This window comes from Podarcis filfolensis, assembly GCF_964270895.1.
Source record: "Podarcis filfolensis genome assembly, chromosome: Z".
Taxonomy (NCBI): Eukaryota; Metazoa; Chordata; class Lepidosauria; order Squamata; family Lacertidae; genus Podarcis; species Podarcis filfolensis.
Genome location: NC_139617.1, coordinates 15394057 through 15406067, shown reverse-complemented (window position 1 = coordinate 15406067; position 12011 = coordinate 15394057). Strand labels below are relative to the sequence as shown.

At 44.7% G+C, this 12011-nt stretch overlaps 1 protein-coding gene and 1 long non-coding RNA gene across 13 annotated transcripts in view; one reads left to right on the top strand and one right to left on the bottom strand.

Annotated features, from left to right (window-relative positions):
• DIAPH2 (diaphanous related formin 2) overlaps positions 1 to 3250 on the bottom strand; it is a 334636-nt gene extending 331386 nt beyond the window's left edge. For 4 of the 9 annotated variants that reach the window (XM_083595832.1, XM_083595833.1, XM_083595826.1 and 1 more), the window contains exon 1: positions 2926 to 3250. In XM_083595832.1, coding sequence (XP_083451958.1) covers positions 2926 to 3045 — 120 coding nt within the window. In that variant the 5' untranslated portion in view covers positions 3046 to 3250. The remainder of the gene's footprint in view (positions 1 to 2925) is intronic. The other 5 variants (XM_083595834.1, XM_083595828.1, XM_083595829.1 and 2 more) reach the window with 2 other exon arrangements.
• Positions 3251 to 3310: 60 nt separating this feature from the next.
• Positions 3311 to 12011, top strand: part of LOC310754362 — a 43751-nt gene continuing 35050 nt past the window's right edge. For all 4 annotated transcript variants that reach the window (XR_014543751.1, XR_014543752.1, XR_014543753.1 and 1 more), the window contains exon 1: positions 3311 to 3557. This is a non-coding gene — a long non-coding RNA (uncharacterized lncRNA). The remainder of the gene's footprint in view (positions 3558 to 12011) is intronic.

Here is a 12011-nt window from a genome sequence, read left to right as displayed (position 1 = left end):
CACCTATCCTCCTCCTCCTCCATTTATTTAATTATCTGAAGGCCCAGGGGAAGCAACTTTTTACTGGCTTTCTTCATGTGTTTTTAACAGTAGTCTAGAATGCAGAAATGCAGCAAGTGAGGATTTTCTACTACTGATACGAAGAGCAATGGAGTAATTTAATCCTGTACAGTGGTACCTTGGGTTACATATGCTTCAGGTTACAGACCCCGCTAACCCAGAAATAGTGCTTCAGGTTAAGAACTTTGCTTCAGGATGAGAACAGAAATCGTGTTCCGGCGGCGTGGCAGCAGCAGGAGCCCCCATTACCTAAAGTGGCGCTTCAGGTTAAGAACAGTTTCAGGTTAAGAACAGACCTCCGGAACGAATTAAGTACTTAACCCGAGGTACCACTGTAGTTCATGCTACAAAAGTATTTGTCAGTTTCAAATAATGCCACACCACCACTTGTTTGTTTTTCTGCCTGTTTAATTTACAGTGGTACCTCGGGTTAAGAACCTAATTCGATCTGGAGGTCTGTTCTTAACCTGAAACTGTTCTTAACCTTTAGCTAATGGGGCCTCCCGGCGCCGGCACACGATTTCTGTTCTCATCCTGAAGGAACGTTCTTAAGCGTCTGTATCCTGAAGCGTCTGTATCCTGAAGCGTCTGTAACCCAAGGTACCACTGTATTTCATCTGTTTATTTGCTGACTTTATATTCCACCTTTTCTCCAAGGAACTCAAGGTTGTGTGCATAGTTCCACCCCTCCACATTTAATGCCCACAAGAACCCTGTGAGGTAGGTTAGACTTAAGCTAGTGACTAGCCCAATTACACCCAGTGAGCTTCACCCAGGAGCGTCTCCACCCCCATCGTTCTACCCGGACAGTGAGGTCCAGCACTGAGGGCCTTCTGGCGGTTCCCTCACTGCAAGAGGCCAAGTTACAGGGAACCAGGCAGAGGGCCTTCTCGGTAGTGGCGCCCTCCCTGTGGAATGCCCTCCCACCAGAAGTCAAAGAGAACAACAACTACCAGACTTTTAGAAGACATCTGAAGGCAGCCCTGTTTAGGGAAGCTTTTAATGTTTGGTGTATTACAGTATTTTAATATTTTTTTGGAAGCTGCCTAGAGCGGCTGGGGAGGCCCAGCCAGATGGGCGGGGTATAAATAATAAATTATTATTATTATGGCTGAGTGGGCATTTGAGTCCAGCACTCACTTGAGTAGCACTTACTAACACAACACTAACACTTTGTGTGTGTTTTATTGTGGTGCTGTTCAAGTCAAAGGAACTAGGCCAGTAAAAGTTGCCAACATTTAAGAGCCTACCTAGGTTCTCTTAAAAAAAAAATAACAAGCTCAGGCACTCTCCCTCTTTCTGCCTTCAAAGGGCTGCCAACTTTTCAAACAGTACTTAAAGCTGCTCCTAACAGTAGTCTGGCCTGCAACAAGGAGCAAATTAGAGTATCCATCTCTGTACCATGAAAAGCATCACCTGCTGCTTTCTGCATCTCAAACTTCTGTGGAAAGTCCTAATAACATGGCCAGTCACTGCAGTTGATAACCAATCTTCTGTGAAAAGCCACAGGTGAAAGAATTTAGAGTCAGGATGGTATAGGACAGGCTTTCTCAAACTCGGCCCTTCAGATGTTTTGAAACGATTCCCATCATCCCTGACCACTAGTCCTACTAGCTAGGGATCATGGGAGTTGTAGGCCAAAAACATCTGGAGGGCCGAATTTGAGGAAGCCTTGTATAGGAGTTAGGCATGTTGATTTGGCACCAGGGAGATCAAAGTTCAAGTCCTACTAAGCCATGCCACTCACAACTATCCTTCAACCATAGTGCATCTGCCTGTTGTTAACCAGAAGGTTGGTGGTTTGAGGCCACCCAGAGACAGCTGTGGGTAGGATTCCTGCATTGCAGAGTGTTGGACTAGATGACCTTCGGGATACCTTCGAACTCTACAATTCCATGATTCTATGTGACCTGTTATGAAAATGTGTAGGAGGAAGAACCAGGTAACAATGAACAAAAACAAACAAAATAGTAAAGTCAAGCCTCAGTGAAAAGCACAAGAGATGAGAAAAGTAAAGCAGCTGACCCTTAATTTCCCACCTCACCCCAAACACACATAGCTATTAAGGAAGCCTATTAAAGGCACTCTTCTGGCCACCTCAAGGATTACCAACATTTCAAACAACCCCAGCAGCTGTGCGTTTAACAGTCACTTGATCCATAAAAGTCAAAAGGAAAACCCAGTCCACCTCCATGCCACAAGAGCCTTAACCAGCCCATTGCTGCCTCGCCTCAAAGCCCCTGTAGGGCACAAGAGCAGAGCCTCTAGAGACAGCTGGCAACCCAAGCCTCTGTGCAGGATGTCACAGGACAAGGGCCTGTGAAATATGCTCCACCCCTAAGCAAGCCTAGTCAATGCATTCTCCCCTCCACTTCCACACACATGCACAGCAGATTGCAATCTTCCCAGCCCACCCCAGTAACTGCCCCTTTAGCAGCAGCAACCAGAGAAGTGTGGGCTCTGTGCTGTTTCACGGCGTCTTTTAGTCCAGCTTCGCAGGATTTCCCCCCCCCCCCTAGTCGGAACCCTTTGGTCGTTTATCATTACTGAAATTGGGGTTTGTTTGTTTGTTTGTTATTGTTTTACTGCACGTCGCCTAGAGGCCCTCGCGCGAGGCGGCTGACGAAACAGAAGCAACGGTGCCCCCCGCGAGCTTCTAGGGTTTTTAAAAACTCTCGCCTGAAACGCCCCCCAACACCTTAACCCCTAACCCCCATCCCACCCGCCCTCCGTTTTTAAAAAGACCGGGCCAGGCCAGGCCGGGTGTGCTGCGAGCTGCCCCCTCGACCGCATAACACCCTCCACCCCCCGCAAAGCTTTAAGCCCCGGTCAGCCCTGCGCCCCCCCCCCCACCTCCTCACTCACCAGCTTGGGCTTGTTCTTACTCTCATCCTCAGGGGCGCGCCAGCCGCCGCCTCCGACACCGCCCCGCCTCGGGTTCATCTTACCCGGCGGTTCCTCACCGCCGGCTCCCTGGTTCTCCATGCCGCCTCTCTTCCCTTGCCTCTCTCTCTCTCTCCCTCACTTCCCTCAGGCACTCATGGCGGGATGAAGGGAGACGCCCGCCGCCCCGCCTTGCGAAGTCTCTTTCCCACCCCCACCCCCTTTTTTTTTTGGTCGCCGCCTTGCTCTCCTCACGCTCGCTCCGCTCCTGTCAGGGCACTCGGCGCGCGACTGGCGGCTTTCTGCGCACGCGCTCGTTTACCCACCCACCCCTCCTCCTCCCGCTCCCCCTCCCTTGCGCGCGCCCTGACGGCAGACGGGCCGGGGAAGCGAAGGAAGGAGACGGCGGGACGTAAACTCAACACTCCCCCCCCCCTCCCGTGTCTCTCGCGCACAGGGGTCCTCCTGTGTGCGCACGCGCAAGCCTCTTGGCACGCTGAAGCCGCTAAGGCGCGCCGATGCCCTCACTCGTGGCTGAGGGTGAACGAGGGATGGGGCCCGGAAGCGGTTCGAAGAAGACTTGGGTGAGCGCCGAAAGGAAAAGCCTGGCGGAAGTGAGTGCCCGGATGGAAGGCAGGCAAGGCAGGCGGGAGGGGAGAGAGAAGGGTTTTGTGAAAGGGAGACGAGTCACAAGAAAGTAGTGGATTAAGAAGTAGGGGGAGGGGGCAGCGTCTGTCAAGGCTCAGACCTCTCTTCAGACCTTCCCTGGCACAGGGATCCTGGTGCCTCACAGCACAGGCGGGAATTCAACAGGGTCCCTCTGCCAGGACACCCCACTCTCGACCTGGATATTGCAGTATTCCAGCTACAAAAGATATTTCACAGATTGAAAGTGCTGAATTGGAACTTATCGAGGAGTTTGAGCCGATCTGTCTTGGCATGATAGAGACAATGCTTTCCTGCCATGCGACTGGTGCTCATTAACCTAGCAGCCCTAGAATGATTGCTTTTATCACCAGTTACTGCTGTGGTGAATTATCACTGCGGTTCATTTGCTTAAACTTTCTTTGATTTGCCACATTTTCTTTACTTTTGTTAGCCCTCCACGTGAGTGTGTGAGATAGAGAGACGAGATGAAACTTCATGATGCATGTGATGGAAAACTTCTGCCATAATAAATCGGTCAATCTTTGTTCCTTGTACTGTAACAGAAACACAGCCAGCCTAACCTACTGTATTCCCCCCCACACACACACAGAATACCTGAACTGCATATATTACTTTCATAAAAAAGAGAAGGGAGAAAGGGGTGCTAAGGAATAACACATGAAATTATTGTGTTGGAATTTAAATCTGGGCCCCCGTGTACAGTACCAATACAGCATTCTGTTCCCTACACCGTGTTGAACCATCAGAATGTAAAGACATCTTGGTCACGTACATTATCTTCAAACAATCCTAATCCATATTGATATCCAACCGTATGATATGAGCGCACATGTGAGAGACTACTATCTTGATTAAGGTCTCATCAGTGACTAGATGACTCCTTGAGAACCACATGGGTTGATGGAAGAAAGGTGGGAGATATAAATGAAATTTTAAAAATAGAATAGCAAAGGAGATGTCTGTAATATAAAATAAACACAACTTATTACATAGATACTCAGTAATCCCTGCTGGAAGTTTCACACACTGCTTTCAACGTTTCCCCTAATTCTAGATAAGTTGTGCCTGGTAGTGGTTACTGACTCAGGAGAAAAAAATGCATTTTTTCTGCATTGTTTTTGTACACCTTACAAGGCTTAGCTAGGAACTGAAAATAGATTCCACACCAATGCCTTGGTGAGCTTTGTGCCAGTCTCCAATTAAGCTGTGGAGCTTCTGATAAAAGAGAGGTGTGTGATACTAATATATTTATTAATTAATTATAATAAGCAGGCAAACCTCCAGTACCTGCTAGCAAAAAGGGTGAAAAAATATGGCATATGATTGTAATTGGGGAGGGGGGAGGGGAAATACTAGACAGACTTTTTCCACAGACGTTCTAAACAGTTTCAGATTATAACTTTTAATGATGATCCCATGTTAGTGACCCCAGCCTCAGCAACTTCAATCTCTCCACTACAAAAGTTATCTTTCACTTTTACAATATCTTTTTAATACACAATTTTGTTTCTTGGCCCTATAAAAAATAATAAATCATGTATACCACATATGTTAGACCAAAGTTCTTATGCAGCAGATCTGTACTTCTTATGGAAGCCATAGAATTAATTGCTGATCTTACAGAGCTGAGTGTTGAAATTGTCTCAAAGCAACATCTGGATGTCTTCAACTTCCCTGCTGGTGCTAGATAAGTCTTTTATTCTATCCCCTGGCTTAGAGAATAGTTAAACGAGATGCTTTTTTACTGTCCTTCATAGCTATTAGACTACATTTGAACTATTACCTGAGGTTAGCTTCTAGAACAACAGCTGCATATACCTGGAATGTGAGTCTTGTGTATGACCAGCGCTTGTTTGGTATTGACTATTAGAATAACAGGATGAAATTATGTGGGTAGTTGGAAAGGAGAGTATGATGTCTTCTGTATTCTGAAATACTTTAGTATGATCACAGGAAGTATGGTCTTCCTAAAGGACTGTCTGGCATGGAAGGGAAGCATGGATGCATCTTCATTCAAACATTAAGCATTTCAATATTGTGATTTTATGAGACCTGTGGGTATGGAGCACTATACAATTTTAATAATAAATAATGAAAAATAAAATAAATAAACAGCCCTATAAACTACACATAACTCAACCACTTTGTTGATCAAAATCAGCACCAAGCATCTTGAAGCAGCTGTCAGAACTGCAGTACCATGGCACGGCTCATCCTTGACATCTGCCTTGAGCCTAGCTTCACTTTATTCCCCCCCCCCCAGCTACTCCAAGCAGCAATGGACAAATGGATCTGGCTGCCATTTTAATTTCCCCCAGCATTTTGGATGAACTTCACACTGGGTACATAGCAGGAAATGAAAATGGAAGGTAGACATACATGTTGCTGTTGTTATTATCACACCAGATAAGCCTCCTAGGACCAACTGATGTTTGCAGTTAGGTATGTACCAGCTGATAAGATTCAAATAAACTAGTCCCGATGGGCAAAAATCACTTCTGTAGCTTTGGAAAGCCACATGATCTGTTTTGGAGCTATTCCACCTGTGCCCTCATCTGGTCAGGTGAAGTGATGGGACATCCTGACCGAAGTGACATATGCTGCTTTGTGTATAAAGAGTGTATGGATGTTTGCTTGGGTGCATCTCCTTGCTGTTGTGTCCATCCCATGTCTGTAAAGGCTGGGAGACCTGGCAGGCTGATTTGCTCTAAGTCTACACCTTTCCTTTAATAAAGTGCTAGAACTCATCAATCTGGTGTTTTGGACATCCTCCTTTGGTATCCTTGGACCAACCACTCCCATGATCCCTCCTTTGGGTCAGCAGTTCAGAGCAGAAGCTCTCTGGGGGTTCAGGCCAGAAGTCTCTCCCAGCCCTACTGGAGATACTGGGCTTGAACCTGGGGCAATCTGCATGCAAAGCAGATGTTCTTTCAAGGGCCTGCTGCCCATGTAGTGTATCTAAGGATGGGAAAACTATGGCCCTCATGTTATGGTATACTACAGCTCCCATCATATCTGGCCATTGGTGATGCTGACTGGGACTAAATGGAGCTGAAGGCCAACAGCAGCTGGAGGACGACATATTCCCCCCATCTGATGTATTCCATCAGCCAAGCACTTTTTATCTAACTCATTTTTCTATTTTGGAGCTTGTCAGAGGGAGGGAAGGTGCTCAGGCAACCAGATGGAAAGTGGTGGTGAGGAAGAAGACTCAACTCCCCTCACCCATATGCCCCTTTCAATGAAAGAAATTATAGAAAGAGCATGTTTGTGGGGCAAACACAAATGAAAAAAATGTGGTTGTCATTGCTATGTCCAGATTGACCTTCAGCTACTTTAATCAGAGAGTTTGTGCAGTCATTTATCAGATACACAAAGATTTCTCCTATGCCTCACAATAGTTATTACCACTGCTGTTCGTGGGTATGATAGCTGTAAACACCATTTGCTAACTTTGACAGTAGATAATAGCGCTGGCAGAATACCAGTCTTGTTACAACAATCATAAAACTGTAGTACTTAACGCTCATTTTTATTAACTATGCACTGCATAAAGTGAAGTTTTTAGTGTTCAGCAGTCTATTGCAGAGATGGCAACTAATTCTGTTGATTAACAGAGTTCCTTTCAGCTTTTGCCAGGGGCAACAAACAAGTCTGCATGAGTTTTTCACATCCATGGCTTTTCACAACTGACAATTGGACTTAAGTGTCTCAGATTTGAACTTATAATTGAAAGCTGTACCTTGCTGAAGACAGGTTCTCATATATCATGTTGCTTGCAACTGGATCCGTGTCACCTTGAGGAGTAGTTGCATTTAGACAACTCACAGATCCCCCATTCAGCAGGGAATAAGTCCTCAAAAACCCCTTCTATACTGTTCCTGTCACCATCCTTGGGCTTCTAGAATGTAGCTTCTCTTGCTTCCCAATCATGCAACTGTGGAGTCATCTTTGGGCCCTTTAAGGATTGCTGGCAGCTCTCCCAGGAAGTGGAGCCACCTAAAGGGTAGGTCTTGCCTGTCCTCTTAAGCCTTCCAGTGACTTTAATCCTTGGCTGCAACAACTTTCTGTAGCTCAGCCAGCAGGGACTACAGCATGCAAGGCCAGAAGAGATTCTGACCATTCCTGCCGCTTCTCATGTAAGCTCTTAAACCCTAACAGAGCAGGATAATCACCAACTTTTCTTATGGAGCATTTTGTCTGCTTTTATCTATTTTATTTAAAAGCTTCTGTAAACCATTTACTATTTCTAAAATCTCTAAGCAGTGTACAGTCTAAAAAACAAACAGCATGCCATTAAAGGTAAACACAACCTAAAAAACCAATAAAACATGTAAAAGCAAATAAAACATGAAAAAGGTGCCAGCGAAAACCTGGGTGTGTGTGGAGGATAAGTTTTCACGGTATAGGAACAACAGCAGAACATGTCTATTTTCTTGTTACTGCCCTATGATAGTGTTGCACACCACCTCAATCTCCAGGTGCTTACGTAGAGTTCACATTGCCTTTTGGAATGAGGCACAGCAGAGACTCTTTATTTGCAAATATATACAACCTTTTTTTTTTTAATAAATTTTTTATTGGTTTTTCAACACATATTAAAAAGACAATACAACACAATACATAAACAAACAAACATATAAACACGTATAATTTCTTGACCTTTTTTTCCTTAAACCTTCTTTCAGCGACTTCCCCATACCTCCCCTTTCTGCATCCCTGTTTTAAATCTTTTCAGCAACCCCTAATTTCAATTACTTATAGCACTTTCTTTAAATCTTTTTTCTCATATCCAATTGTTTGTCACTGCATTTCTATTTTGCATTACCCAAGACATTTTAACATTCATTAATTTTACAACAATTCTTAAGACAAACTTTAAATTTCTTCCAATCTTCTTCCACCGTCTCTTTCCCTTGGTCACGGATTCTGCCAGTCATCTCCGCCAGTCCCATATAGTCGATCACCTTGGTCTGCCATTCTTCCAGTGTGGGTAGTTCTTGTGTCTTCCAGTACTTTGCTAGGAGTACTCTTGCTGCTGTTGTAGCATACATAAAAAACGTCCTATCTTTCCTTGACACCAATTGACCTACCATGCCCAGGAGGAAAGCTTCTGGTTTCTTCACGAAAGTGCGCAAATATATACAACCTTATCCTATGACGGAGGAGTTCACATCCTTAACACCCCAAGGGCATGGTGTTAATCAGGCATGGCTCTGTCTCTGCCTTTCCAGTCTGCTGCTTTTGCATCCAGCTTCTAGTTCACATCACTCAATTCTCAACTCTGGCTTTTTGTCTTTCTAGCTAACAGACCTTTGAGGTAGGGAGGTCCACCCATTTGCCCTCTGCAAATTGTTCCCTTAACAGCCCTTAAGAAGAGGACCATTATCAGCCTGGCCTGGCTATTCCAGCAATTGAATCTGTGCTGGATCCAGGAATTAGACCTCAGGTGCCAAAATGTATTGGGCTGGTCCTGACTCAGGTGTAAAAGATGGCTTATGGAGACAGTTGTGGGAGGGACAGCAGCAAATGGTAGTTGGTTTAAGGCTGACTGGTGGAAAGGCCTTCCTCTCTCATCTCCCACAGAGTGAGAACACTCATATTTGTTCTTCATGTGACAACTTATATAGGAAATTCATCCTGTGTGACATGGATCTGTTTCTAGTGCATTTCGGATATCGTGGCTTAATGTGCTCAGTTGCCAGCAGATAAAATGGCTAAAATAAGCTGATAGTGTTAGATTTTCCATCTCTATAGCTCTTGCCATTCAAAATTACTACCTGCTCTTTCATCTCATTCCACAGATTCCAGAAGACTCAGAGAGTTCTTGACATAAACTTTTCCTCATTTCAGACTATTGGCAGCTCATAAAGTAGTCATATTTAGCATCACAATCACTATGTTCTGCATTCATGGTTGGAGGAAGTATGCTAGTTGCTAGGAATAACAAGTGGAGACAGTACTGTTTCACACTGGTCCTGCTTCCAGGTCACCTATAGTCTGTCTGGTAACTGTGAGAGCAGGATGTTGGACAAGATGAGCCTTTGTTCTGATCCAGCCTGGCTCTTCTTATGTTCACTTGAAGCTTCATACTGGACAGTATGGAACTGGACCCCAGTTACATGGACTCACAGTTTTTGGGATGGCTATTTGCATATGAAGGCAGGGTGAGGCAGAAAACAAATGCAGCTGGGAACAAAAGTGGGTACAGACAGGTGCATATTCTAATGTGTATGTATTTAGAAATAATTTAGAAATAGTTACTATAATTTTAATAAAAATACAACATTATTACCCTAGTGGGTGAAGACTGTGGCTAGTTGACCTGTGTGCCTGCTCTATCTGCTGTCCAGGTTCAAGACTCCTTCTTATGGTTCTTTATATTAAAAGCAAGCTAGAATCAAACAGCCCTTCAAAGAGTGGCCTCCGATAGCCCTTCAAATATAGAACTTGTTGGGAATCTCAGGTGAGATACCCATGCAGTGGAAATTGCTCCCAGTACCAGTCACCATACAGAAGCAGAACTTCAGTAGTTCAGCTAGTTTACTGTTGCAGAAGATAAGGCTCAGTAAAACAGTTCTGGGTGTAGATATATACAGCTTGTAGGCTTTTGCAGATACAGATATATACAGATACAAACAAGTACAAAGTATTTCTCTGGCTCTAAATAAGTCCAGTAATTCAAGATGTAACACTGGACAAGGTTAACACCAACAGACTTACGACGACTCACAAACTAACGGATTACTGTGCTGACATTCATTAATCACAAATATAGTCAAGGCACTGAGCCTTGCACCTGCTATAAGCTCACCTTTGAGGTGATTTATGCTCATGAAGGAAATTAACCTCTTCTCATGTCTAGTTACTCCAACAGACTGTTAATCTCTAGAGCAGGACAGATAGCCACCCTACCAGTTTTCCAAGGCATACTAAGACTGATTGGTCATAAGACTGAGCTTGAAATGATTGTTGCTTCAATCCTTAGTTCACATCTGAATACCTAAGAGAAAGTTTCAAGGGACCAGCAGAAATTGCTCTCTGTGGAGAGCCTTTTAGAAGCCTTATGGGTAAATGCATGTAGATTTCTAAAGATGCTAATTTCCTGTTTGATGAAGCAGAACATCAATGCAAGGGCAGTATAATTTCTGTTGATATGGAAACAAAAAGGCTAACTCCAAGGTTAGAAGCAGTGTTCATTGCACACAATGAGGAAATCACTAAGTGCTAATTGCTTCCAGTGATTTAACCACAATTTGCAAGCATAATTGCTGTTCCGATTGTTGTCTCTGGAGGATAGAACTTTGGGTGTTCCCTGGTGTACATAAGCTTTATTGGGCTTGCTAACCAGTAAACAAGGCTACAGTCCTATACCCACTTCCCTGAGAATAAGTCCTATTGAACTCAATGAGACTTACTTCTGAGTAGTCAATTAGAATGCACTCTGGTGGACGTGGGTGGGGGAGCCTGTAAAGACACTAGAGAAATTGGACAAATGCGTTAGATTCTATCACTGGCAGAAGGAAGAGATGCTGTAAAATGTTGGGTCCTTTGTAGCTGCCCAGTGGCGTAGCGTGGGTTGTCAGCACCCGGGGCAAGGCAAGTAATTTGCGCCCCCTAAACCGTGGATTTGCGCCCCCTAACCCATGCATTTGCCCTAACCCCAGATGTTGCGCCCGGTGCGGCCGGCCCCCCCTGCACCCCCCACGCTACGCCACTGTAGCTGCCCAAGGCTGGGTACCAGGTTTTCCACCCAATTTGGTTTATGGAACCTTCCAAATGCTGCAACAAACTGACTAATAGTGTACTTCTGAACACAGTTTCTCAGAAGTAAATCACATTGAGATCAATTTGTAAGTGTGCTTAGGAATGTACCACACGGGGAGAGCCAGCATGGTGTGGTGATTCAAGTGTCAGAGTAGGGCTGGGGAGCCGTGGATTCAAATCCCTATTTACGCATGAAGCTCGCTTGGTAAACTTGGGTTATCTCAGCCTAATCTATTTCACAGGGTTGTTGTGAGAATAAAACCCGGAAGTGACAGGTAGGGAGAAAGAAGGAGAACCACATACACAGAGATTCTTGGTGAAATGGCAGGATATAAAATATGGGTTCTCTTACTATTCACTTGTTGTATTTCCTTGGCAGTGAGAGAGGTTGGGTGTCTTTGGTTGGCTGTAGTCAGAACTGTTTTTGTGTGTGAGGGGGGATGGGTGTGTATTTTTAAATCAGGTTAGCTAGATTGATTCGTATGCTATTGGGGGATTCTTGTTGTTGTCTTGTTGGGCTGTGTATGTGATAAAAGGAACCTAACCAGGGTGAAGGCGTCTTCTTCTATTTGTCCCCATGTCAGTTTCAGTTTATTGGTTAGTTTTTCTAATAAGGCTGTTTCCCATACTAT